General features: G+C 35.2%; 1 protein-coding gene across 3 annotated transcripts; it reads right to left on the bottom strand.

The window, feature by feature from the left end:
- Positions 1-2,185: 2,185 nt before the first annotated feature.
- On the bottom strand, positions 2,186-16,319 carry LOC136812805 (CAP-Gly domain-containing linker protein 1-like). 3 transcript variants are annotated; one of them, XM_067069331.1, is made up of 15 exons: positions 12,373-12,763; positions 12,086-12,165; positions 11,589-11,627; positions 11,225-11,302; positions 10,505-10,602; positions 10,105-10,183; positions 9,500-9,578; positions 9,186-9,316; positions 8,778-8,852; positions 8,311-8,399; positions 7,890-7,953; positions 7,727-7,791; positions 4,556-4,713; positions 4,276-4,335; positions 2,186-4,006 (listed from the first exon to the last, which is right to left on the bottom strand). In XM_067069331.1, the coding sequence occupies exons 1-15, from the start codon at positions 12,515-12,517 to the stop codon at positions 2,736-2,738; spliced, it is 2,511 nt and encodes an 836-aa protein (XP_066925432.1). In that variant the 5' UTR covers positions 12,518-12,763; the 3' UTR covers positions 2,186-2,735. The 3 variants fall into 3 exon arrangements, with proteins under 3 accessions (XP_066925432.1, XP_066925431.1, XP_066925433.1); XM_067069330.1 differs by lacking the exon at positions 12,373-12,763 and adding an exon at positions 16,023-16,319 and having other exon boundaries at positions 2,187-4,006; XM_067069332.1 differs by lacking the exon at positions 12,373-12,763 and adding an exon at positions 13,685-13,915 and having other exon boundaries at positions 2,187-4,006.
- Positions 16,320-23,971: the final 7,652 nt, after the last annotated feature.

Here is a 23,971-nt window from a genome sequence, read left to right as displayed (position 1 = left end):
AAAGGAAAATGTACGTATGCAGAGAACGTTTTTTCATAGGCCTTTTTTGTGTGTTTTTTTTGTCGACTTTTACGCTTCTTATACGCATCAAGGAAAAGAAAAGGTTTCTTAATAAACATTGAGTTTCACGTATGAAATAAAGGTAAAAAATAAACGATTTGAATTTGAAATTTTCTTCAACCGAGAGAGGGGGGGGGGAGTAAATGAAAAAGTACGTACTTACCAGGGTGGTAGTATAGCCATTTGCGTACGTTGCGTACAGGGGGGAGGGGGTACTCGATTTTCGACATAGCGAAAAAAATTAATTTTTAAAAGCGAAAAAGCTTAACTTTTTGAAAGCGAAAAATCATGATCTGTCTTTAGCGAACATTGGTTTTTTTAAAGAACGAGAGAAATGGTTTTCCAACATAGGGCGTGTCATACTTTTTAGCATGCAGCTTGTTTATCTTAGAAGGCGAGGAAGAAATTTGAGGGTGACTTGAGTTCAAAGTCCGAAATTGGCGTCACTGCTCGAGCCAGTCTTTTACACACCAGATTATAAGAATACAGGACGGGTCCCCTGTCTTTGCCGAAAATTGTTTTAACATTTAAATACATTAAGGTCGTAAAATCGAAAAAATCAATATTAATCGATGAATTAGATACCAATTAAAATCGATAATAGATAGCTAATCGAGGTCACAAAAATTATGAATATCGATTAGTATCGATGATTCATCGATTATTATCGATGAGATATCGATTAATATCGATTACTTTTCAGCATCGATTATCATCGATTACTCATCGATTATTTATAGATAGGCTATCGATTATTACAAAACATCAATCGATCAATAATCGATAATATCGATTGGATCGATTGCAATCGATAGCTAATTGAGGACGAAAAAATTGTGTATATCGATTAGCTATCGATTACGACCGTCTGGTTCAGACATTGACAAATGACGGATTTGTATACTAAAGCCAATCTATACATAAATGAAGCTGTGACATTTATAGGAATCTTCTAAAATATAACAACCAAAGTCGGCAGTAATGTTTACTGAGATGTTAAAAATCCAGAAAATTGTCTAACAGCACAGGTGAAAATAAAACCAAATCAGTTCGTCAAAATGTGAATTCTGTCTCAAGTAATGTCTGCAGCAGAAGGATATCCCTTTTGATTGAATTCCAATTAAATAGCGCTTGTTGGAAGGTAGCCTGGGAATCCAAGCGTTAAACTTTTTTTCACAGTCTAGTTTATGATATTTTTGCTGCTGGTTTAACGCTTGGTGCAGGTAACTCGCCTGCAGGGACATTTTTCCCTGCAATGCAGCTTCGGCCTGATTGGCCAGCTTTCGGCGTATTACTTAGCAGTACTTTCGCGCGCATTTTGATAATTTCGATGCGCGCGCATAATTTATGGAAAAAGCTGACTTTGCAGAAAAAAGGAAAACAAATGAAAATGAAAACATAGATTCATTTAGAAACAAAATGGCTGTTGACTGGAAGTCTAAATACATGTGGCTGATGTTTTGATGTGGTTTTTAGTAGTTTTGAAAGTCTTTAGAGCTTGTGAAAGAGTTTTTATGGTAAGTTGATTATGTGTGTTTGCCTGGGTTTCCAAAGTTCAGAAAGTCTGTCAACAAGGGTTCACACACAGACTGTTTATAACATTCTGTGTCAGACTAATCTACCTGCACCAAGCTCTATAATTTTAGAACTTTGTGAGGTGAGGTATTTTTTGTTTTTTCTAAAATTATGAGCTTGGATTCCCAGGCTAGTTGGAAGGATAATGACGCGTGGAATATTATTAAAAAGATACGACTTGAAAAAGTTTTGGAAAATGAAGACGAAAATTGAAGATTGTTTTTCTGCTTGTATATGTTTTGTGTCAACATCTGATTGTTAAAATTACAAGACCAATCTTCAAAATCATACATTGCTGACAAATCTTAAAATATAAAAATTCTAATCACAAAAAAATATCGAAAAAAATCTCCTTGATATAATAAATATAATTCTCATTTTATTTTTTAAACTGTAAAATTGTCGAGTTTTCAAACGAAAAATAAAGTTACAAAACGGTAAAGAGTAAGTCCCTACAACACCAAGAGAAATTTCGAATTCAGCAAGGTCTATTTCAAAATTACTTGATCATGCTTCATACAAGATGAATTGGTTTTTAACCTGTCTCAAAAATTGCTAAAAACACGATTTCAAAAAACGTAACGAATTTTCAAGGAAGGAATACTCATGTCGAACGATTTCTCTTCGAATTGGAATACATATTTACAATTACAAATGTATGTACCCGACGGTCCGGTTGTATCTTTAAAGGGACATAAAAGTAGTAAAATGTAAACATTGCGCGAACCAGGTGTCATTAAAGAGAACAATTAAAAAACGTGTCCAAAACCAACTTGTAAAACAATTGAACAATCAAAATTAGTCATATTTGGTTTGATTTTTTATTTTGACACGTGACATTTGTTTTGATTTTGTACCCGTTGCATACAGTTTGTTTACAAATTTTGCAAGTACTGTTATATCCCTTTAATAGATCTTATCGGAGTTTTTGATTTTTCTAAAAAAGCGATGCGTTGTGGGATTGTTTCGGGAGTATTTCAATAGAAATCTCTTAGGAATTCCTCGAGGGGAATTCCTCTATTCAAATGGCACTTGACAGAAGTTGATTTTCTCAATTTCATTCAAATGACAGTAAATAACAAAACTGAACGAACATCCAATCATGAAAGCTTCCCAAGGAAGGAGGAGAAAAACCCGAATGCTCCTCCACTCGTGTTTTGATCAGGAGTTCTCACACTGTCTAAGCCTGTTTCTACTGATTTGGAAGTTTGTGGCTTTTGGGGTGGAGGAGTTTCTTGTCCAATGTCTGTCGCAGAACCGAACTTCGTATTTGTGGTCGTTGGAGTGTTGACAAGTCCTAAAAGTCCCGATGGCGAATTTCCGCCCTCCAAACTTCCAGAATTCATCAAATTAGTCAGTCCAACCGGCCGGAAACCCGCATTCAGTTTATTACTTGACATCATTTCAACCAGAGAACCGCTACTTTTATTACGCCGGATACCCGTGGATTCGGTTAAACTACTTAGAGGTTTATTGTCCAATTTTGTAGGTAGTGGAGGAGCGTTTCTATCGATACTTGACATGCGCAGTAGTCTGTTTTTCAACATCGGGTTAGGTTCATTCAAATCCGCTCTGCTTAATAAACCTAAAGGTCCAGTTACACTGTTCAGTTCAGTTTGAACAATCGACGTATTGGAATTAAAACTAGTCTGAACACCCTGAGGTGGTAAAGTATCAAACGGGCGTGGTGGGGCGTCATCGATTTCTGATTCCAAGTCAGAGGAAGAAAAACCGAGGGCTTCAACATTGTGTGCGACTTTTTCTAAAACTTTTGTCACGGTCGGCATTTCTTGAATATCGGGTGATTTACTCAACGTTTCCGCGCGCTGACGTATGCTTTCACGGCGTGGAGTTGACGACGTACTGTTTGTGATGGAAGACAAAATACGTTGCCCCGCTTGCGCTTCTACGTTGGCTTTATTCATTGCATTTGCGATCATATCAATAACTTCCGCTTTGGATCGCCCATTGTTATCTTTGCTACGTAACATACGCCGTCCTTGACGTAAGGAGTTCATCGCTGACGAATTTCGCGTCAATATGGTTCGTTTGGTTGTGTCAGGTGTTTCTAATCCTTTTAAAAATGAATTGCCGCCACCGCTATTTTTTACACTGGTCGGCGTACTCTGTTTCTTAGGTTTTAACGGTTTCCGAATAGTCGGCGTTTTCTTGTTGGCAGTTGGAGCTGAAGGGTCAATGTTGTGTGCAGTTTGACCATTGTTATCGTGGTCACTCTCTTCAGCTGTCGAAGTGTCACTATCAACAATCGCTTCTGGTGCATCAGACTTCGTCGGTGAGACATCAGAGACATTGAAACCGTCCTTCACGTTTTGGGAGGCCAGATTATGCCATTTACTCAACGTGTCTGACCCTGTTTGCGAGGAATATGAGATGTAAATGTGATTTGGACCAAGAAATAGTGTAGAAAAAGTAAAAGATAAGGACCATGAAGGCGGGCAAGGAATTATATTGTTCAAAAACACGAGCAAAAGTAACGGGACTAAGTTTTTTATTCGGGCCGGACATCATGGTTTACGAACCTCCTAGGCTAGACCTACCAGTGCAGGAGAGAAAATGAGAATTCTCATATGCTGCCAGTGGCACTTATTGGGTTTAAAAAGGAAAAAATGTATGTATTACCTTCCATGGGTTTAACGATTTGTAATTTTTTCACATTTTTCTTCGATTTCGTACCTTCACCTAAAGAATAAAGCAGCTTATAATGAAAAATAAGTGAAAACTGTTCCTTCCTAATGAAGATCTTCGAATAATGCTTAAAGCGGATATTCAAACTTAAAACCAATGATAAAAAAACGTAACGTAAATGTAACATTTGTATTGTCAAGATCATAACTCCAAGGTCGATGTATTAAAAGTAAGCTGGAGAAAATGGAATAAATAAATAAAACAGGCAACTTACAATCAATATTGGAGACGGTGGACATAGTTTCTGAACGTTCATCGGACGCCAGACTCCAATTGGACACCGGTGATGTTCGGCCGGATGTTGAAATGGAACTCGGTGCACCCCGAACATTCAAATATCGGACGTTCTCCAACACTTTCTTGTTTTGTTTCCTGAGAAAAAATCAACATGAAAGGGGTTGCGGAACGAGCGTTCCGTTTTCGCAAAGCAAAGTTTTGTGACTCAGGAAATTCAGCGCTCGCTGCGCTCGCTGCTAAAAGCGATAAAAAACATACTTTTGATTGCCTGGCTAAGGTTATTGACAAATCTTCCAAAAATGTAAAAATACTTTCGATTTACATAGGAAAAGGAATGAGAAAATTGCCAAAGATTACCTAACGGATTCGATCCACACCAAAAACGTGTAGTTTGTAAAACGCAAGAATTCAAATTCTAATACACTAATTTTTTTTATAAGCATACGATAAATTACCCCTTATGTTAAGCTTGACAGAGTTTTAAACGGCTAGGTCTTAGCAATGGGCATGAGATGTATTGAATTATTCTTGATATCAAAATTTTCTGTTATGATATTGTTTACATTTTTTAATAGAATATTATCTAGTATAATAATTTAAAAAACTACAAATTTCTTTTTTTACTGTGCATAATAAATATAATAAAAATATATAATAAATTATATAATAAAAGATAAAAATCAACAATCTACCTTTACTCTCGGAATTTTTCACTCGAGAGTAGTTGTATAAAACACAACTCATTTTACTAAATATCGATATCATAGATATCACACAAAATAGGTCCCTCACAATTCCTGTTGAAAAGTTGAAAGTTTGTAGATGAATCTAATTCAGGACACAAGAGATTTAGGTTGCTGGGCTTAAGTCTGAGCCCTGAAAGAATTTGCAATGTTTAAACTATTTATCAATCCAGAACCAATTAAGACAATCATGGATTGTGAGGAAAGAACTTGACAACTTTAAAATCTAGTATCAAACAAACGAATTAGTTGTGTTCGAACGTTGCCCACAAACTACTAATCAGAACAGATCAGAAAGCAAAGCAATAAATCTATTGCAGAGCGAGTATGAGAAATAATCTTAACGAATGAATAAACCAGCTGGAAGTTTAGCTCTTCTAAGTGATTACACATGCACTTTCTTGCTTAAACAACAAAGCCCATCCCCCGCCCACTCATACTCAACTAAAAAGTTCAAAATTGGAGCTAAAGGAGATAAACATTTAGAAGTCAATATTTCCAAGTTCTTATAAATTTATTTATTTCTAAACTTGCCAATAGCGAAGCAATGATGCGCCGTTGATTTGATTGTCCGGATAAAATTTCGTTAATGGGATAAACTTTCGCGAGGATTTAATTTCACGATTGGGCCTACCCGCGAAATTTAAAAATTTTGCAGGGACTTACTTTCGCGGGTGGCAATATTTTCACGATTTTGTGACTTAACTGTCAAATCGTGCATTTTTGTTGTTGAAATACACATTATTAGCACTTCTTTGATGCCAGTAAACATTCAAAAAGTATTTGTTTGACAAATTTTGAGTTTTGTTTAGAAATATTTCGCGGATGAGGCCTTTCCAAATTTCCATTGAGACTTAATTTCGCGGATGACACCCAAATCCACGAATTCAGCAAAATTTAATCCCTGCAAAAGTTTATTCCATTAAGCCACGGGTTTTTAGCTAAGCATTATTTTTTCTGCTGGGATAATACTTGGAGAAGAGTAGGATAAACCAAATAAAATGGTTCAATAGTGTGTATGTAATAAATATTGTTATTATTTGGAAAAAACCTGTTTCGCGTTTAAAAAATGTTCAAAAGGAACGGTCGCCCCAGCCAATGAAATTACGACAAAGTCCAAAAAATATTATTTTCAGTTATAACACTGTGAAAATTTCTCCGATCTTGTTCAAATTTACGCAGGAATTGTGATTTAGTATCCTTTACTGAATTCTCATAGTGATATGTTTGTAAAAAATCTGTGTCGGGTTTGAAAAATCAAAAGGAACGGTCGCTAGCCGCGACGAAATTACGACAAAGTCCAAAAACGATCATTTTCAGCCATAATTACTGTGAAAATTTCTCCATCTTGTTTAAATTTACACAGGAATTGTGTTTTAGTATCCTTTACTGAATTCTCATAGTGATATGTTTGTAAAAAATCTGTGTCGGGTTTGAAAAATCAAAAGGAACGGTCGCCAGCCACGACGAAATTACGACAAAGTCGAAAACGATCATTTTCAGCCATAATACTGTGAAAATTTCTCCGATCTTGTTCAAATTTACACAGGAATTGTGTTTTAGTATCCTTTACTGAATTCTCATAGTGATATGTTTGTAAAAAATCTGTGTCGGTTTGAAAAATCAAAAGGAATGGTCGCCAAAAATGATTATTTTCAGCCATAACACTGTCTGACTGTGAAAATTTCTCCAATCTTGTTAAAATTTACACAGGAACTGTGTTTCAGTATCCTATATTGAATTCTCACATAGTGATATGTTTGTAAAAAATCTGTGTCGGGTTTGAAAAGTGAAAAGGAACGGTCGCCAGCCGATGATGAATACGACAATAACAAAGTCCAAAACAGGATCAATTTCAGCCATGCATAACACCACAAAAAATACTGTGTATCAATGGCTGTGTGTTTGAAAGTTTCATTGTCAAGTTTGAAAATCCAAAAGGGACAACCACCAATTATATCATCATGAAAAATGACCAAAAGTCCAAAATAGATCATTTTTACAGCATAAAATCATGAGTCGATAAGAAAATAACTACTACTACTACGATTTGGTTGATACTTTCAGCTTTTGGCTATCGTTTAGTAGCAAAAGAGATCTTTTTGGCTTTCGTTTAGCAAAGGAGATATTTCACGTGGTAACCTGATTGACTTTTTGATTTTTCAAGCATATACAACAAAAATCCCACATCTCGCATGCGCAGATCTAGAGAAAGGATGCTCCACTCGCTTCGCGCGCTTCGCGCGCTCAACGCTCGTTCCGCAAAAAGAATGCAAATTCAGAAATTTTATGCAAAAAAATGATAGATGCACTTGAAAGTCATGGGCGAAAATCAATGAACAGTTCACACCGCTGATCTTTCAAGAGAAAGACTTTTTGCTCGTTTGTAAAAAATAAATGATTACCTTCGGTCTTGAGTATAGATTAGATCACGACGAACAGATTCTTCAATCTCATTGGCTAGCGAGTCCTAAAAAAGTGAAATATAAATTATATGATTCGATTAATTTGTTTAATTTAATAAAAAAGCAACACTGAATCTATCTGCAATGATAAATATCATCCTACCTGGAGAGCCAGTGAATTTCCAGAATCGTTCAACCAATCAGATGGATTTGATGATGTAGTCATACTGAAATGAAATAAAATTGTCGTCATGGTGAGAAATTGTACCAGCTAGTTATACGTAGGACGGGACGGGGGTTAACGAATTTTTTTTTACTTTTGTCCGGAACAATTTCTGGGACAAAGAAATATGTGCGCCGCCGGACTCTCGCTAATTCGAACTAGTTCCCAGTTCCTGTCAAGGGGAAACCTATCTAAAATATTCTCTTTAATTCGAATTTTTTCTGTAATTCGAGCAAATAAGACTTTTATTCGAGTGCAAATTAGTGAGAGCGCACATCCATTTAATTTTACTTTTATTAAAACGTTTCCCAGTAAAGACACGAGAAAAAAGACATCTTTGTGAAAACATTACTTTACTCACTCAAACCGTGACTTCAGTGTTTTAATCTCTTGTTGGTTCTCTTGTAACATTTCATAAGTTTCTTCGAATTTCGAACGCATGATGGCCAGCTGTGAAGTGAAAACAGTATTAAGGTAGAAAATTGAAGCTAGGTCAAACTGTATTGATTGGTTTGTTGGATAAAAATGATTATCAAAATTTGATGACTGAATAGGTCAGGATATAAAGTGTTTCCGATATACCATTGCTCTGCACTGTCACAAACACGGGGTCAGCTGTGTTTAGTACGATAATTTCGTACTGTAGGATATCAAATAAGGTGAAAATGATGGTCAACAACAAAGTGCTCTACCAGATGGAAGCCTTATAATAAGAATCCTAGGATAGGCAACCAACTGTAGGATAGAGCTATTGCGGACCACGTGGACGGGGTTATTTCCTTTCTCATGATTTGAGACTCCTGAAATATTTTGCGATCTCACACATACCTGTTGCTTCAGACTATCTTTATCATTTTCAGCTTCGATCAATTGTCCTTGCAAATCGTCATTGTCCACACACAGCTAAAAGATTCAAGTAAATTATAAATTAGAATGTCCCAGATGAAAGAGAATTTTTCCGGGCCATGAGAAAATGTACGAAAGTTAATGCTCAGGAAAGAATGATGTCTTCTAAAAGGAAAGATCCGTTCTCGTTCTTAACCTTATAGATTAATCTAAGCATGGCTTAACCCAGCAGGTTTGATGATATCCCAGACAATCTGGCAATATTGGGCAGTACTTAGATTGGAATAGGGTTTCGAAAAGTTATCCGAAGTGTAAGTTGATATAGATAATCGGAGAAATCAATGTCTCTAAAGATGTGGGTCTGGCTGTAGAAATATTGTTGAACGGAACCTGTTTTTGTTTCTTCTGTAGTTCGACGACCATGTTGATCAGCTGAGTGATTTCTTCTTGTTGCTGGACGTTATCTTCAAACTTCTGCGCAATTTCATCCGTCAATTGCGTGATCTGTGATTTCGCCGACGCTGGAAAAATAAGAAAGACCTAAGGATGATTTTAAAATAAAACATACACCACTCAGGTCTAACTAGATTTCAGGTTAAATCAGACGCATCACAGATGAAGTGTATGACAGTATGATAAACGAGACAAAAAATGCAGTTTACATACAATAACAACATAAATTATTTATGGTAACAGGTCATTACATAATTGTTCGATGCAATCCAGTACCAGCCCTTCTTCCTTCTCTTCAAATTCATCTGTGTATTCTCGAATGTTCAACGCCTAAATAAAGATTGTAAAATGAAAGTTGAAATTTGCAGCCCCGGCGATTAAGCAACCGACCTACCATTATTGCAGAGCCGTAGGAAGCATTTTCTTATTGGGGGGGGGGGGGGCTGAAGTTTAGTGACACCAAGAGGGCCATGGTTTGGCTCGAGGGGGGGAATTTTGAAAATTTAAGCTCTAGATTGCTTGAAAATGCACTCAAAACAAAATGCTTTCAAGAAAAAACAAGAAAAACTGTGCATTTTGCAAAATAACCATTTTTGAAAAAATTATTGGGGGGCATAGACCCCCCTTGCCCCCCCCCCAGATGCTACGGCGCTGTATTGCTTTCATCTAACTATTTCATCACCAGGTTCAATTTGTCCTCGGGATTTCAAATCTGAATACAGTTATGAATGGAAGAAAGGCTTCATTCGGCAACGTGCGAGTTCACTTTACGGTTTCAAGTTGTCTTGTTATTTGTACAGAAGAACGAGTTAGGAATGTACTACACCACAAAAATCAGATTTGTTGAAAAGAATACCTCAGTAAACAGGTTTTGATTTTCTTTTTCCAAAGCACGACACCGATTGGTCAAAGAACGGATCTCTTCGTCGTCACAGCTGAAATTAAGATATAACAAAAAAAACTTGAAAAACATAGTGATGATTCAGCAAGGGCTCTCTTCTGAAGATTTTAAATTGAAAGTTACGAAATATTGAGCAATGATCTAACATATCTCGAGTAGATGCATAAACTACGAAAACTGCTGATGATGTCAGTAAAGATTCTCATTTCAGAATACAAGAGGAAGTTCCGAAAAATTTTGAGGATTGGTATAATATGACAGCAAAAGCCACATCACAACTTTGAGCGATGAATCGAACATCAGCAGTTCAGACAAATAGAAGAGTTAGGTAGGAACTGGTTGGTGAAATGCTTACTCTTTGGAACTGCTTGAATTGTAACTTTGTTGATCATCTTCAAAATACATTCGAGCAAATTCATTCTTGTTCCGTAAGTCATGCTCTAGTTGCATTTCCTATACAAAAGAAAAACAACAGAAAGATGAAATCAATTCTCCTATCGAGTGGTATTTTTTGCATAATTTTTTACAGTTAGAGGAATAAATATTTGTTCGTTTACAACTTACCAGAATATATTCCATTATCCCGGCTCTTTTCAGTTTCTCGTAACATTCAGAAAAGCAAAACCAGTTCCCGAAGTTCTCATTCTCTCAAACGAAAAACCTATAACTTTTTAATTCTTTCGAGTGCAACTTGAGGCCCCTAAAAAACTTCTCATATTTTATTGACGTCATACTAGCTTTAAATCTTTTATTTATTAATATGACAAGATTTTAATAACGTTATGCCGATGAACCGAGATGAGAGCCGATCAAACTAGACATTGTTTGTTGCTATTTTTGTCTAGTCTAAAAAGCATGTACAAACCATGAGAAATCGTTGCAGAAGCGAATTTGCTATTTTGGGGGCAGCTTGCTTTTATCAACACCCTTAAAAGCTAAGTAGCATGACTTTTTAAAATAGAAATTCCTCTTCAGAAAGCAACAAGATTGACAAAACTCGACAAAGAATGACCCAAGTGAACCCCTTTTGGGTTGTAGAGGGGGGTGACGACTCAAAGGAAACTGGAAATCTTACGTTATCTTTGCTTTTGACGAGGTAGTCCTCCATATGTTCAATCTTCATCAAGAGAGATTTGTTTCGTTGCAATAAAGACTAAAAACATGAAGGGAAGAGAGAATGGTAAAACGCTTATTCGAGAAAAATTTTTTTTTTCATTGCAAAAAGAGCCATTTGCAACAAAGCCTGAAAACGGAAGGGCTTCGAGGGACTTTTCTGAGAGAACAAAGAGAATTGAGACAGCCACAAAATTCTGCACAGAACTAATAAGAGGCATTTTCGAAGAATTTAAAATGCCTTAAAAGTAGTGAAACCATGCTCGATTAATATGCAAGGTCGAACAATTGGAACCTAAAAAAATGTACCCCGAAATTTCTTATACCTGTCCAATTTTTGCAGCCATGTCCAAATCCTTTTCTTTCTACAAAAATATAATAAAAAAAAGAGGTTAGAAGAGACAAAAGAAGGTAACAATTTTTTATGTTAAACTCGCTAAAATACCAAAGAACTAAATTGTCAAATCTATAACACAACGTTTATCCCTTGTCTAGTTTTTTTTTTTCAAAAACAATCGTTCTTCAGAAATCACTAAATTTGACACATAACTCATGAATTTTGTTTGGAAAACAGAGAAATAGTGTATAGCCCCCCCCTTTGGAGTGAAATTGTGTATTCTGTCATAATAACCCAACCCAGTATGTCCCGACTGATCATTTTTGAAGGGAGCAGATAAGAAATTCCATTCAGCTTTTTACTTTCTCTATTTCACCTCAAAATAAAACATTTTCTTAGAATTTCGGAAAAACAGAGACGATTGTACTTTTACGGAACTATTCTCAGGCATATAAAACATAAAATGTCCGTGACCGGTAACATTACCTCCAACAGAAGTTGTGAGATGATGTCGAGATCGGCGCCGTGTGTTTTGGTCATGATAGTTGTTCTGTCGGACGACGAAGCTGGAAAGTATGAAAAAGAAAGATATTAACAATCGACTGGAGATTTACAATTTGTAGAAACTATCTTAACTAATAAGTTTCACAAACACAAACTGTCATGCCAAATGGGTGGCATTTTGTAGAATTTATTAGTTTGACTGTAAAACCGAATTTAGACAGAGATCTGCAAACAGCTAAAATACGAAACCCTCGTTTCGGAGCACCTACACATCTCGTTCATCAGCCACGTGGTATATTCTTCATCTCCCATTTCCCATAATTCATCAGGAGAAGAAGATAGTATCCCAGAATCCTCCTCGGTATCATTGTGATCACCAAAAGAAGTGGATGTCACACTTGACATGTTCAACATCTTAGTTTCAACAGATATCCAGTGTCAATTTTAAGAACCCTTAGGTGCTTTTTCCATACCTTCAGCAACTATGCTGTTATCATAAAATATGGTAAAAGTTCTAGCTTTTAAAATGACTATCAGAAGAAAAGTTCTTTCGAATAGTGTTTACTACAACACCCTTTCCATGATAGGTAGCATCCAACACAAAAAAACAAACGTTCTCTGATTTTTCTTCTCAAGTTTTCCAGTAGAGTTTTAAAGAAATTTCGTCTATTCAAAGTGCAAAGGAGATATTATTATTATTTTGTGAGGAGATAAAAATAAGAAAGAAGACAACAATTATGAATATATTATTGAAAGACGAAAATAGAGACGAGGGAAGAAAACAAGAAAAAAACATCTTCTCCCTAAGGGAAGAAAGTGCTTCGTAAGCGAATTCGTGTTCAATGAATCACGTGACATTCGGACGAAACTGTAGGTGTACGAAAAGAGGATGACGGTTGCTCTTTAGGAAACTTCAGGCCAAAGCATATTATAATATCCCGAGACAATCTTCGTATTTTATGTAAAAGAGTAAAAAAACCTTTCTTACAAATATATTGTGCTTACAAAGCAAAATCTTTCCATTATTCATGATCACTATGTAATTGTATGAATTTCAAAATAAATTGAATCGAATTTGAAAGATGAACTCAACGGGAGAGCAACACAGGCAGACTCACAAGATGGTAAGTAAATGAAAGATTGGAAGAAATCTTAATATACGGAAAACCAAAAAGAACAGTTCTCTTCAACCTCAAAATGATCAAGAGAGTTTTCAGTCCGCAGGATGCATATCTACAGCATGAAAAATGATTTTTGTAGAAAAGAAAAATTATACTTATGGTATGAAATGTCACAGAGATCAATTCGCGGACTTGGGTCTCATCCTCGGAATTGAAACCCATGAAATATTAAATCCACTTATAACTTGAAATTTTTGAGGAGTAATTTTGGCTAGTGGATAAAATACAGCACAGTCTCTTTAACTGGAACCTCTATAACCCGAATGTTTCGTCAACTTGAACAAGATACATGGTTTCTTAGAAATTTCCATAACTCGAACAAATTTGTGTTCTCTGTGCGTGTCCAAGTTATGGAGACCTATGAATTATATCTTAAAGGGAAAATACCAGAAATTCTCACCGTTGAAATGGCGTTTTCCAAATTGACGTCGCTGTTCTTGTGAAAACATCGCATCAACTGTAACTAACTTTCAAATTATACAAGTCTCAGGTAATCAAAAAATATCTTGTTGATTATGTAAACAATCAAATTGTTCTAAAGAAAATACTCCATGTAAGTGGATTTCAAAATTAGTGGGAAATATGGAATATTGAACAGACGATATCATCAAAAGCTTACAAAAGATCCAAGATCCCTTTTTTCTCGAAACTCGCTGTAAAATGGGAAAAGTAACAGAAATATTATATTGATTTTGCGTTATAATGACTGGAACCCCAGAAGGAGTAATATCACCATGAGAACAGAACAAGATGAGAACATCAAATAGATAAAAGTAATTAAGGATAGCAAAGTTGATCAAAAAACCAGTACCGATGAAGTAGTCAGATGTTAATTTAACGACATAATGATGAAAAGGTAATACCTCCCATAATGTGTCAGGGAATCAAACTCCGATTTATACACCCAGTCTCTGTGACGAAGCCAACGGTGATACTTCACAAACAACACTAAGCACCCCTACTGGAATCCCTTTGCTAAACATGACCCAATAGAAATAACAAATGAATCCACACATGCCAAAGAAAACATATCCAAGGAGATATTACAAAAAAGTAGCCCCACTAAAACCCCCTTCTTCTTTTCTTGAATTCTCATAGAGCTCCCTTGTGCCAATGCAAAACTTTTCGTTCTATTCACATAAATAAAGAAATTTTCAGTTTATTGTACCCTTTCTGTATCTTCCACAATTAGATAAATCTCAGATTAAATTCCCACCCCTTTAATCACAGAAACAGACTCAGAGACAGGGGTGTATATACTTTCAAGATGTGGTGCCCTACAGCTAATAAAAAATAAGCCCATACAAAAAATATTAAATGCTTCTTTTTCAATCATCATGCTTTTTCGGTTTGAGAGAACAGTCGAAGCTTCAAAAGATATCAGCAAATACTAAATAGAAAGTGGTCTTGTCACTCCAATTAAAGAAAAACACCCCTGCATGATTTATCGTGCATTTAGGCATAGATAACAAAACAAATTACATTAAGGAAGTTTCATAATAACGAGGAAGAAAAATCAAGCAAGACTAAGAGTCAGCGAAAGTGACATGCACAAATTTCTCAACCATTCAACCATTCAATCAAAATTATAAGTAATTACGAAAATGAATCAGAGTAAGTAAAAGAGAAAACATTTTAGTCATCATACAGTAACTTTCAAAAAAAAAAGAGAGCAACAATAAACATAATATCAGATGATATGTTGTGTAAACTTGATAACTTTAAACAGGTATTTGACCCAAAAAGGTCACCATCACTCGATATTATGTAAAAACTCTGATGATCAGTTGTCCCAGATGGCATTTCTATTATTTGTCAGTTATTGGAGATTAGAACTAGCAAAATCAATGCTTTCTTTAAGCTGACATTTACATTATATTTGTTTCAGATTTTTTTTTAGCTTTGGCAGGGGCATGGCAAAGGTAAAATTCAGTACTCAAAATAATTCAAGTTCAAGTTTGAATCACTGACTGTAGATCAAGAAACAGTAACAAAAAACACAGTTGTATTAGTTCACAGCAGTATCAGGCAGTTCTGGTCCTGAGCAATCCTCACGCATTAAAATAACATTGAACATTCTTGCATCCGATAAGCAAAGGTAAACTTGGACCTTGAAATTTTGACTTAGACAAAAAAGACAAAAAGAATTTGAACAAGATAAAGAAAATCGTTTATCGACTTAGTATGGTTATTAGAATACTCTCTTAACGTAAATTGTTCTTCAAAAATGTTAATATCCAGTTCAGCGCTATCTATATATAAACATAACGTTTTTGCATTTAATCTTGGTATCCAGATAAAAGGTTTGAAGAAAATCTTAAAATGCACGAGGGAGATAAAAATAAGGGGAAGGAGGAAAAATTCTTGAAATTCAAATAGATCAAAGTAAGATTTCAACTTTAGACAAAACGAAATTATATGCTTATCCAGACGAAGTCGTAAATCGATATTTTTGGCTTCCAAGAGTAGGAAAGCCATCCGATGTTTAACACTGGACTGAGTGAAAAGAAACTACAATGACATGGATACTTTCAAAACACACTTCAAATACGAAATTTATTACGCTTCCTCTGAAACTCAGTATTTTGCAAATATTATTGGTCAAACGAGTCAAAATGTTAGATTCTCTCTAACTCTTCAGCTTTGCTAATAGTTTTCGGCAAATCAAATTCAAAGTAAATTTTCAAAAAACTCCATGGGGTACAGCTACTTGAACAATTTGTGTAGTAAAGACTTACAGAAATATTTCAAGGTGGCCAGCGCTTGCTCATTCGTGATATCAAATTTATCGATTGCATTTTCATCGAACACCCATTCTGTGTAATCCGGTTCCACACCACTCTCTGATCCTTGCTCACTGAATGGCTCTCCTTCCTGGAGCTCTTCTTCTTTGCCATATTCATATGTATAAACTTGTTCTGAGGTGAGATTCTCTACTTCGCAGCCTCTCGATGCCATACTCGATGGATGGAATTCGCTCGTTTTTATTTCTTTTTCTTCTTCATTGTAGTGATTTAATGTTTCCATCTAAGGAGAAAAAAAACATCCAATAAATATTTTTCTTTCTGCGACTTACAAGAAAAGTTAAAAGATGCGGTGCAGTGGGTTATCTAAGATATCCAGTAAGGTTTAACAAGATTTCTCAAAAGGAAGTTTATCAGCAATTATAGATTACCTAAATGTTTACAAAACGCATAAAATATCATTGGTAAAAACTCCAAAAAACTAAACAAGCACATATATATAACATCAATGAAATTCAAGATTTCAGCTCAGACGTGGTCCTGATTGAAATAACAGAGCCATAATCTCTCATATAAAATACAAATATCAATATATCATCATGATAACCCTTTTTTTACAGTCAGTCACACTATATAGAAAGTTTGATGGTTTTGAAGAACCTCAAGTCACACTTCAGACATTTATCTTTCATAGTTTTATTGAAAGTGTCAAACGTTTTAAAAACAAATATCCCGTGTAGGAAGGGCTCAAAAAAAAAGATTAACTTAAGAATATAAGCCTTTGAAACTCATCATATAAATATCACCCAATTCTACATTATTTATGGTAAATTGCATCCTTAAAAAAAAAGAGAAAGAAAACATTTTTACAAAGACATACTGTACAGTAATGATGACAAGATAACTAAAAGACAAAATAAAACACACAGAGAATTATTCTTAAAGTAATCTTCAATATGAAAGAGAAGAGTGAAAAATGAACTAAACAGCTCCTTTTATTTTTATTGATGGGCCCTGTAACACTTCTAAAGTTGCATAAATTTGTTATATCTGGAATAAATTTTAAAGTAATTCTTTTTTCAAAATAAACTCAAAATTAGAAAGAGGCTTGAATAGATACTGAGATATTGCTATTGTAATGCTAAAAAGTGTATTTTACTGTAACTTTTCACCCCTTAAAAAAAGAAAGCCAAAACGAGATTAACTTTTGGTTATATTCTCCAATTTTTAGATATTGATTCCCCATAACACTGTTTGGAAGGAATTAAAAAAGCCTTGTCGTTAAATGAAGAAAGATAAAAACCAGGAGAATTGTAATTTTGGGTAAATATCCAAAAACTGAAATCAAACCATTTTGGTTAAAAAATTCAACTTCCAGGATCTCTATTTTAACTGGATATTCATACATTAAACCTGACCTATTTTTTTTAATGTTCGTTTAAAGAACAGTTCGGTTGAATCAGCTTTTCTGAGAATTGTTCTATTTTAATCCAAAACCTACTTTTTTTTTTCAGCCTTTCGAAATTTCCACTGGGACTCAATTTCCCAGATGACACAAAATCCACAAAAATTAAACAAAGCGATTATTATAACTTCTTACACAGATTCTTTTTGTGGAGATGATGCCAGGATGGCAGGAAGTATTTGTACAGAAATCTTAAAAAAATGGAACTAAAAAACTACTAAAAGTTGAAAGATAAGCAACCCCTCATTTTTCAGGCTATTGCATAACTAATTACTAGAGCAATAACTATCTGCATAACTACTGTAAGTTGGTCTAATGTCAACCTTCATCTAATTCCGACACCCTTCTTATAGATAGGATTAAAAGGCAGGTCAGAATCACTGATTGAAAATATTTTTTTATCTCTGACTGACAAATTACATGTTGTTTTTTTTATAAGCAAGTGTATGCTTAAGTTCTCAAAGCATCCAGGCATAGATTATGCTTGTTATATGCTTATGAATCATGTTTATAATTCAACCCAAGCCAAGTTTTAGTGAAATTTTAGAAATTTTGTAAAAATTTGTTCAGATTTGGGAGCAGTGGTAGCAGTGGAATGTCTTTTTTTTACTTGACCTCAACCAAACCATTTTAAACTGATAAAAAATGACAACTTGAAAAATATTTCAGGCTGACACATATGCTTATGTTATGCTTAGGAATTCTACAAATCTGAGCCTTCATATGCTTATAAGCGTTATGTAGCGACCAGGGATTCCAACATTCCTGTTATTCCCGGCTCTAAAAAAGGGTCTTCGGAATTATGCAGAACTGAGTTGATAGGGTGTCTTTATCTTTCTCCCAAACAACCTGAAACAACTGCCATAAATTGGTCTAATGTCGACATAATTCCTCATCTAATTCCGACATCCTTCTTTGAACTTGGAAATAATTGAAAGGTCGGAATTGCTGATCACTAATTAGTCAGAGTCATTTGAGGGCTATGCATGTTTACCCAATCTCACAGTACTATTCATTCAGTTTTTTTCCATCAGGTGACACTGAACATGACAGATTCAATAAAATAACTGCCCAGAAGAAAAAACCTATGATTGCCTTTGCCAAAGACTTTTAGTATTCCAGAGTCAATCGAAATATTTTGTTATAAAAGGCATAAATAATAACATCTATGTTATTCCCAATAGCAATTAAAAATGACATGAACTTTTTCTCTTTTCTTTGAACGCATTATTTTATCAAAACAATCAGAACCACAAATTGTTGTTTTGATTGCGAGAGAAAATACTAGAATCTGATTGGATGCGATAAAACAAGCCGCAGCAAGAGTTGCAATCAGTTGTTGCAATCAGGCCACTGGTGTTGCAATCAGGCAGTTACATCAATATGCCAAAAACATTTTGTTCAACCACCTTCACTTCAAGATAGGCCACCATAGAATGAACTTCCTTTTATAGGATGAACCATATTCATGTGGCTTTCAGCCTTGCACTCCATCACAGAGGCTAATCAATTTTAATGACTTTTTTGACTAATGACCAAGTTAAAAATTTTTAATTTTTTTATATTTGAGTATTAAAAAGGCATGCATTCAAATAATAAAGGTTTAAAATTTTTCTCTGGGCTAGTTAGTAAAATATCTCTGTGATGGAGTGCAAGGCTGAAAGCCACATGAATATGGTTCATCCTATAAAAGGAAGTTCATTCTATGGTGGCCTATCTTGAAGTGAAGGTGGTTGAACAAAATGTTTTTGGCATATTGATGTAACTGGGTACCCCCCAGTTCAAAAGAGCCTAAGTCCATTTTTATGAAATTTGAGATCTTTAGTTTTTCTCAATCTCTGGTTCATTTGCTCTCTTTTGATGTACATAACAAGTAGTTTTTAAAGTTAAAAAGGTTCAAAACTTCATACTGAAGCTCTGATAAACGTGATATTTAATTCAAAAGAGGCCTTTTCAGGCAATCTAGGCATTCTAATTTTAAATCTTTTCTTGGGCTAAACTCTTGGAACGCCGCAGCGGGTACTGTCCCAAACCTCGATTTTAAATTAATTCTCAATATAAAAGACACCTTACGGGGAAAGGCTTAATTTTGCATTTGCCTCCCGTAACAAGCAAGTAACTTTGGCGCGGCAGACCTAAAATATTGCTTTATGAAAGCTCAAATAGCTGTAAAAGAGGCCTTAAAAAGTCGACGATATCGAGAATAAGGTCACAAAACTAGCAAAAAACTTTATATATTGGCGAAAATGTTTGGTATAAGAATAGGTCAATCTGTTTAAAAGAGACTATCAAAAGGTTAAATTTAGCCCAATAAGGTCACAATCGTTTAACCAAAGATGTAAAAGCAAAATTGATGCGCAACGTGAAAATTAGTGCGTGAATACCTGAATTGAGGGTTGACTGGGGGGCCTCATAAAGTACAAGACTTGTTTGAACAGTTTCTAATTTGTTACTACACAATAGATTTGATAACTGAAAATTCATTATTTTCGAAAAAAAACATAAATATAATATCGGTATTGGTATTAGGCCTCCTTCACCGACGGTATTACGGTATTTGACCCAGAATCTTGTCGGTATGACGGTATTTAAGACCCCTGAAAACCCCCCTGATAAAAGTGATGTTTAATTCAAAAAAGTCCATCATCTTTTTACAAATAAGGCCTAAATCCATCAACTTTTTACAATAAAAGGGCCTAAGTCCACCAAAATAAGTTTGTTAAGTTTTGAAGAGGCCTAAGTCCAATTGAATTGCAAATGGGCCTTAGTCCATGCATCCTAAAAAGTTTAATTGAGTTTTTCTTTATTTTACTGAGATTGTCTTTTCTCTTTATCTTGAATCTAGGTGTAAGTGGCTTTATTTTGGAGTGTCATATGTGCAGGTTTTGAACTCTAAAAGGCAGAAATTAACCCTCACACGTTTTCATTCATGTTTAATTCAAAAAAGGCCTAAGTCCACTCTGCAAGATTTACTAAGTTGCACCTGTTACATACAAAAATATATTCTTTCCAAACGAATGCCTTTTCATTGGAAAAACAACTTATAGCTATGGCTTTCAGAAAACATTTACTTCAAAGCTTTACCATCAAAAATGGTTTCAGAATCAAGGAAAAACTTTAATTGCAATTTTCTCAAAATGAACAAAATGGACTTAGGCCCCTTTTGAATTAAGGCTCACAGGACTTAGGCCCCTTTTGAATTAAGGTAGCGAGTTGTGCTAGAATCTGACTATGTATAATTCTAAACTTTGTGATAGTCTGTTTGGATTTTCGGGCCTCTAAACAGTTGGAAAAATACTGAAGTTGAGACCGATGCGATGTGATGGCGCATGGATAATTAACATTTTTCTTTGGAAATCTTTTTGAAGTGTCTGCAAGGAATTGAACTTGTTGAGATTTTTCGAAAAAACTTTCTTAATTGATGTATCAAAAATTATGACTGTTTTTCTACGAAGAATTGCGATGAAAAATTGGTCAAAACCACTATTTTCAAAATTTTGAGACAAAGAAGACAAAAATCTTCCGAAAATCTATTTTTAGTTTGGTTAATGATATACCATATACCCTTCTTCGCAAAAGTCTTCATTTTCTTCTTCATAAAATTCATTGCGATTTTGAAACTTTCAGATTCATGAATAGTTGGCCTAATTGAAAATGTATAACATGTCATAGTTTGGTTACATCAGGTAGAAATCTACCTTTTAAGGGAACTAATTTTGGCGGGCAGCAAATATCCTAAAAAAAATAGTGATTTTTTTTTATTTTTTGGCGGGAGCTAATTTTGGCGAATGACAGCTTAAATCTGTTCTATGTTGCCTTATTTTGAGCAATTTTGATGAATTTCAGGGGTTATTTAGGCAAGGAAACAAAAATTTTAATTTTGGCGGGAACTTATTTTGGCGAGTGAGCAAAATATTTAACTTTGGGGAATTTCGTCTAAATTCGCCAAATCCGCCAAAATTAGTTCCCGCCAAAATTAGTTCCCGCCAAAATTAGTTCCCTTATTTTAAGGTATACTTTGTAAATGGCAAATATGAAAAATTCACTATGTTCAGAAAGCCCTTAAATGCTTTTATGTCCGCTCTATTGGAATTAATTATGTCTTATTTTTTTCTTCTCAGTGACCGTCGTTTTGCAGTAGCGGATAATGGTGTTCAATTGAATCCTGTCACTATCGTTGTGACAAGTACAACGCCCACTTCGACGCCCACCTCCTCCCAAAGCTGAAAACACGAATTACTAAGCAACGAAGGTTTATGATAACTTTCTAAAAACAGAAAAGAAAAATATATTATATACTTCAAGCGTCAATCATATAGCTGTCTTTGTGCACACCCCCCCCTTTCCATAGATCTCAAATATATTAGAATCCCCACTCTTAAATGATTTGTCGTCTAGAACTTGCGCTGGTTGGCTTATGATTGCGCCACTTATCGTTTGCTTTTTAACCAATATCTCTCTGGATTGAGTTGTCGTGGAAATATCTATCCCAGAGAATTCATCTCAGAGCCGAAAGGTTTTTTTATATATTATTTTCTAGTATTTTTTTTAGATAGATTCGTTTATTGAGATTGGTTGATTTATTATACGATAGCATCTTCAAATGGAATACCAGTTTCCATCAAAAGAAAAACTCTCCTTTATCTATATCTATTGACAAAAAGATTTATTTAGGCTCCCCTGTAAATAATTTTTTTGCCCTAAGGTTTTGTCAAACCAAATAGATTTTTTATTTCGATTGTAATTTTTCCGTATAGAGAGAGAGAAACGGGAAAAAGACTCTTGCTTGCTTCGTTAAAATTTCTTCTTTATTATTTTTCCTGTTTCGCGGTTTCCTTTCGTCAGCTTGTCCCTTTCCCAAATATTCATCTGATATCTCATTCGATTTGTCGAGGTGACCAGACAACCGATGTCGGTTGATCGATTTTAGGTAGGGAAAATCGAATTGGAATTCAAATCAACGCCAAACTTGAGATTAAACGATTTTTTTGTCAGACTCTGGCAGACGTGTTTTTGAATAATATTCTGTGTGCTACCGTGGTGGGTGGTAAAACTAACTATGGCACTCCTAACAGTAGCGTAGACACAAGAGGGGGGGGCGAAATTAGGGTTTCTGTTCTGGAAAGACTGAGGGTAACACGATATAAACCCCCGCAGTTGAGAAATCTCGGTGCTTTAAAATCAGGATTAATTCCCTCGCTACTTTCATCAATTGAAACTATTTGAATGGCTTTTCATTACAAATTGATTACAAGTTTTGTACAATAGGGAAAGGAGAAAATTTCATAATTTATATCCACTTCGAATAAAGATTCACTATTTGAAGTTTTGTCACTACCGACAACCCTATGTCTTAAAAGTAACAACACTTTCAATTCTTTCGCATCCAAATTGCTTCTTGCATAAGTGTCGGTGTATTTCTTCATTGCGATTATTAGAAAGCCAACCTAGAAAAATATAACCAGATCAATTGCCAAATGATCGCTACCACAGGTGTCGACCAAGTCCTCGGAAGTTAGTGGGGTGGTTACTTTGGCGAAAAGATGTACGGGGACGTGCGGCTGGTGAGTGGAACAATTCATGGTGGAACACCTCCTTCGGGCCAAGTCCACTTCGTGATTATTATTGCCTGGGGTCTATACTACTACTTACTCTAAACTCTAAGGCTTATTGCTGCTAGACTGGTATGGTAATATACTTCACTGGACTCCGGGGGGGGGAGTACTTAGGCAAATGGAGGGTACGGTATCTGCCGCCCTTAAGGGTATCTTTTTTGGAGTTCCAAAGCCCCGCTAAGGGTCGGAAAAATCAGAAAATCAAATTTCAGTCCCACTAAGGTTCGGAAAAATAGGAAAATTTCAACTTTTTACCCCTGAAAGATCGAAATTTGGTCAAAATTGGTCAAATTACCCGCTAAGGGTATCGTAAAATTCACAAAATTTTCCTTGGTTTTCTCTTTTTTAGTCCCAGTAAAGGGTCAAAAGTTCGAAAGACGGGCCTCCTTATTTGCCTCCTCCATCCTCGCATTTTTGTCGTGCAATAATGTTATAAATTAATAAATATTAAAAATTTTATGTTCTGTAATCAAATTTCTACGCCAGGGGCGGGGCGGGCGGACATATGGCCTGACAACCCTTCTCCTAGATTTGTTTTCACGTTACCATGGCACTATTCAGTAGATTTATTTTCTTGTTATGACGCAGGTGCAGGTCAAATAGATTGACCAATCAGAAAGCAGTATTCTCGATGTGGGTCTTGGAAAGTAAACAAAATGGCGTGCGGTAGATAACAAAAAAATGTAACCATAATTTTATTTTTCTCATTGTTTTTTATTTATTTGAATGTTTACCTGCTAATTTACACATTACTATTCATCTAGCAAATCTAAGAATTTTTAAATGCTTGAAGGAAAAAGGTTAAACTTGTTTACTTTAAACAGTTTGATGTAGATTTACAAACTGAATAAATTTGCTGGGGT

This window comes from Clytia hemisphaerica, unplaced genomic scaffold (assembly GCF_902728285.1).
Source record: "Clytia hemisphaerica strain Z4C2 unplaced genomic scaffold, Clytia hemisphaerica genome assembly, whole genome shotgun sequence".
In the NCBI taxonomy this organism is placed as follows: Eukaryota; Metazoa; Cnidaria; class Hydrozoa; order Leptothecata; family Clytiidae; genus Clytia; species Clytia hemisphaerica.
The sequence above is the reverse complement of the archived record's forward strand: the minus strand, read 5'-3'. Positions and strand labels throughout refer to the sequence as shown.

Bases quoted from the DNA above. Each gene is read 5' to 3' on its own strand.
- LOC136812805 (XM_067069330.1), bottom strand. From the start codon at position 16,311: ATGGAAACATTAAATCACTACAATGAAGAAGAAAAAGAAATAAAAACG. The intron at 12,166-16,022 runs GTAAGTCTTTAC...CATACTTTCCAG, and splicing joins GGCCACCTTGAAATATTTCT to CTTCGTCGTCCGACAGAACA. The intron at 4,007-4,275 runs GTAATACATACA...CCTCGCAAACAG, and splicing joins AATCGTTAAACCCATGGAAG to GGTCAGACACGTTGAGTAAA.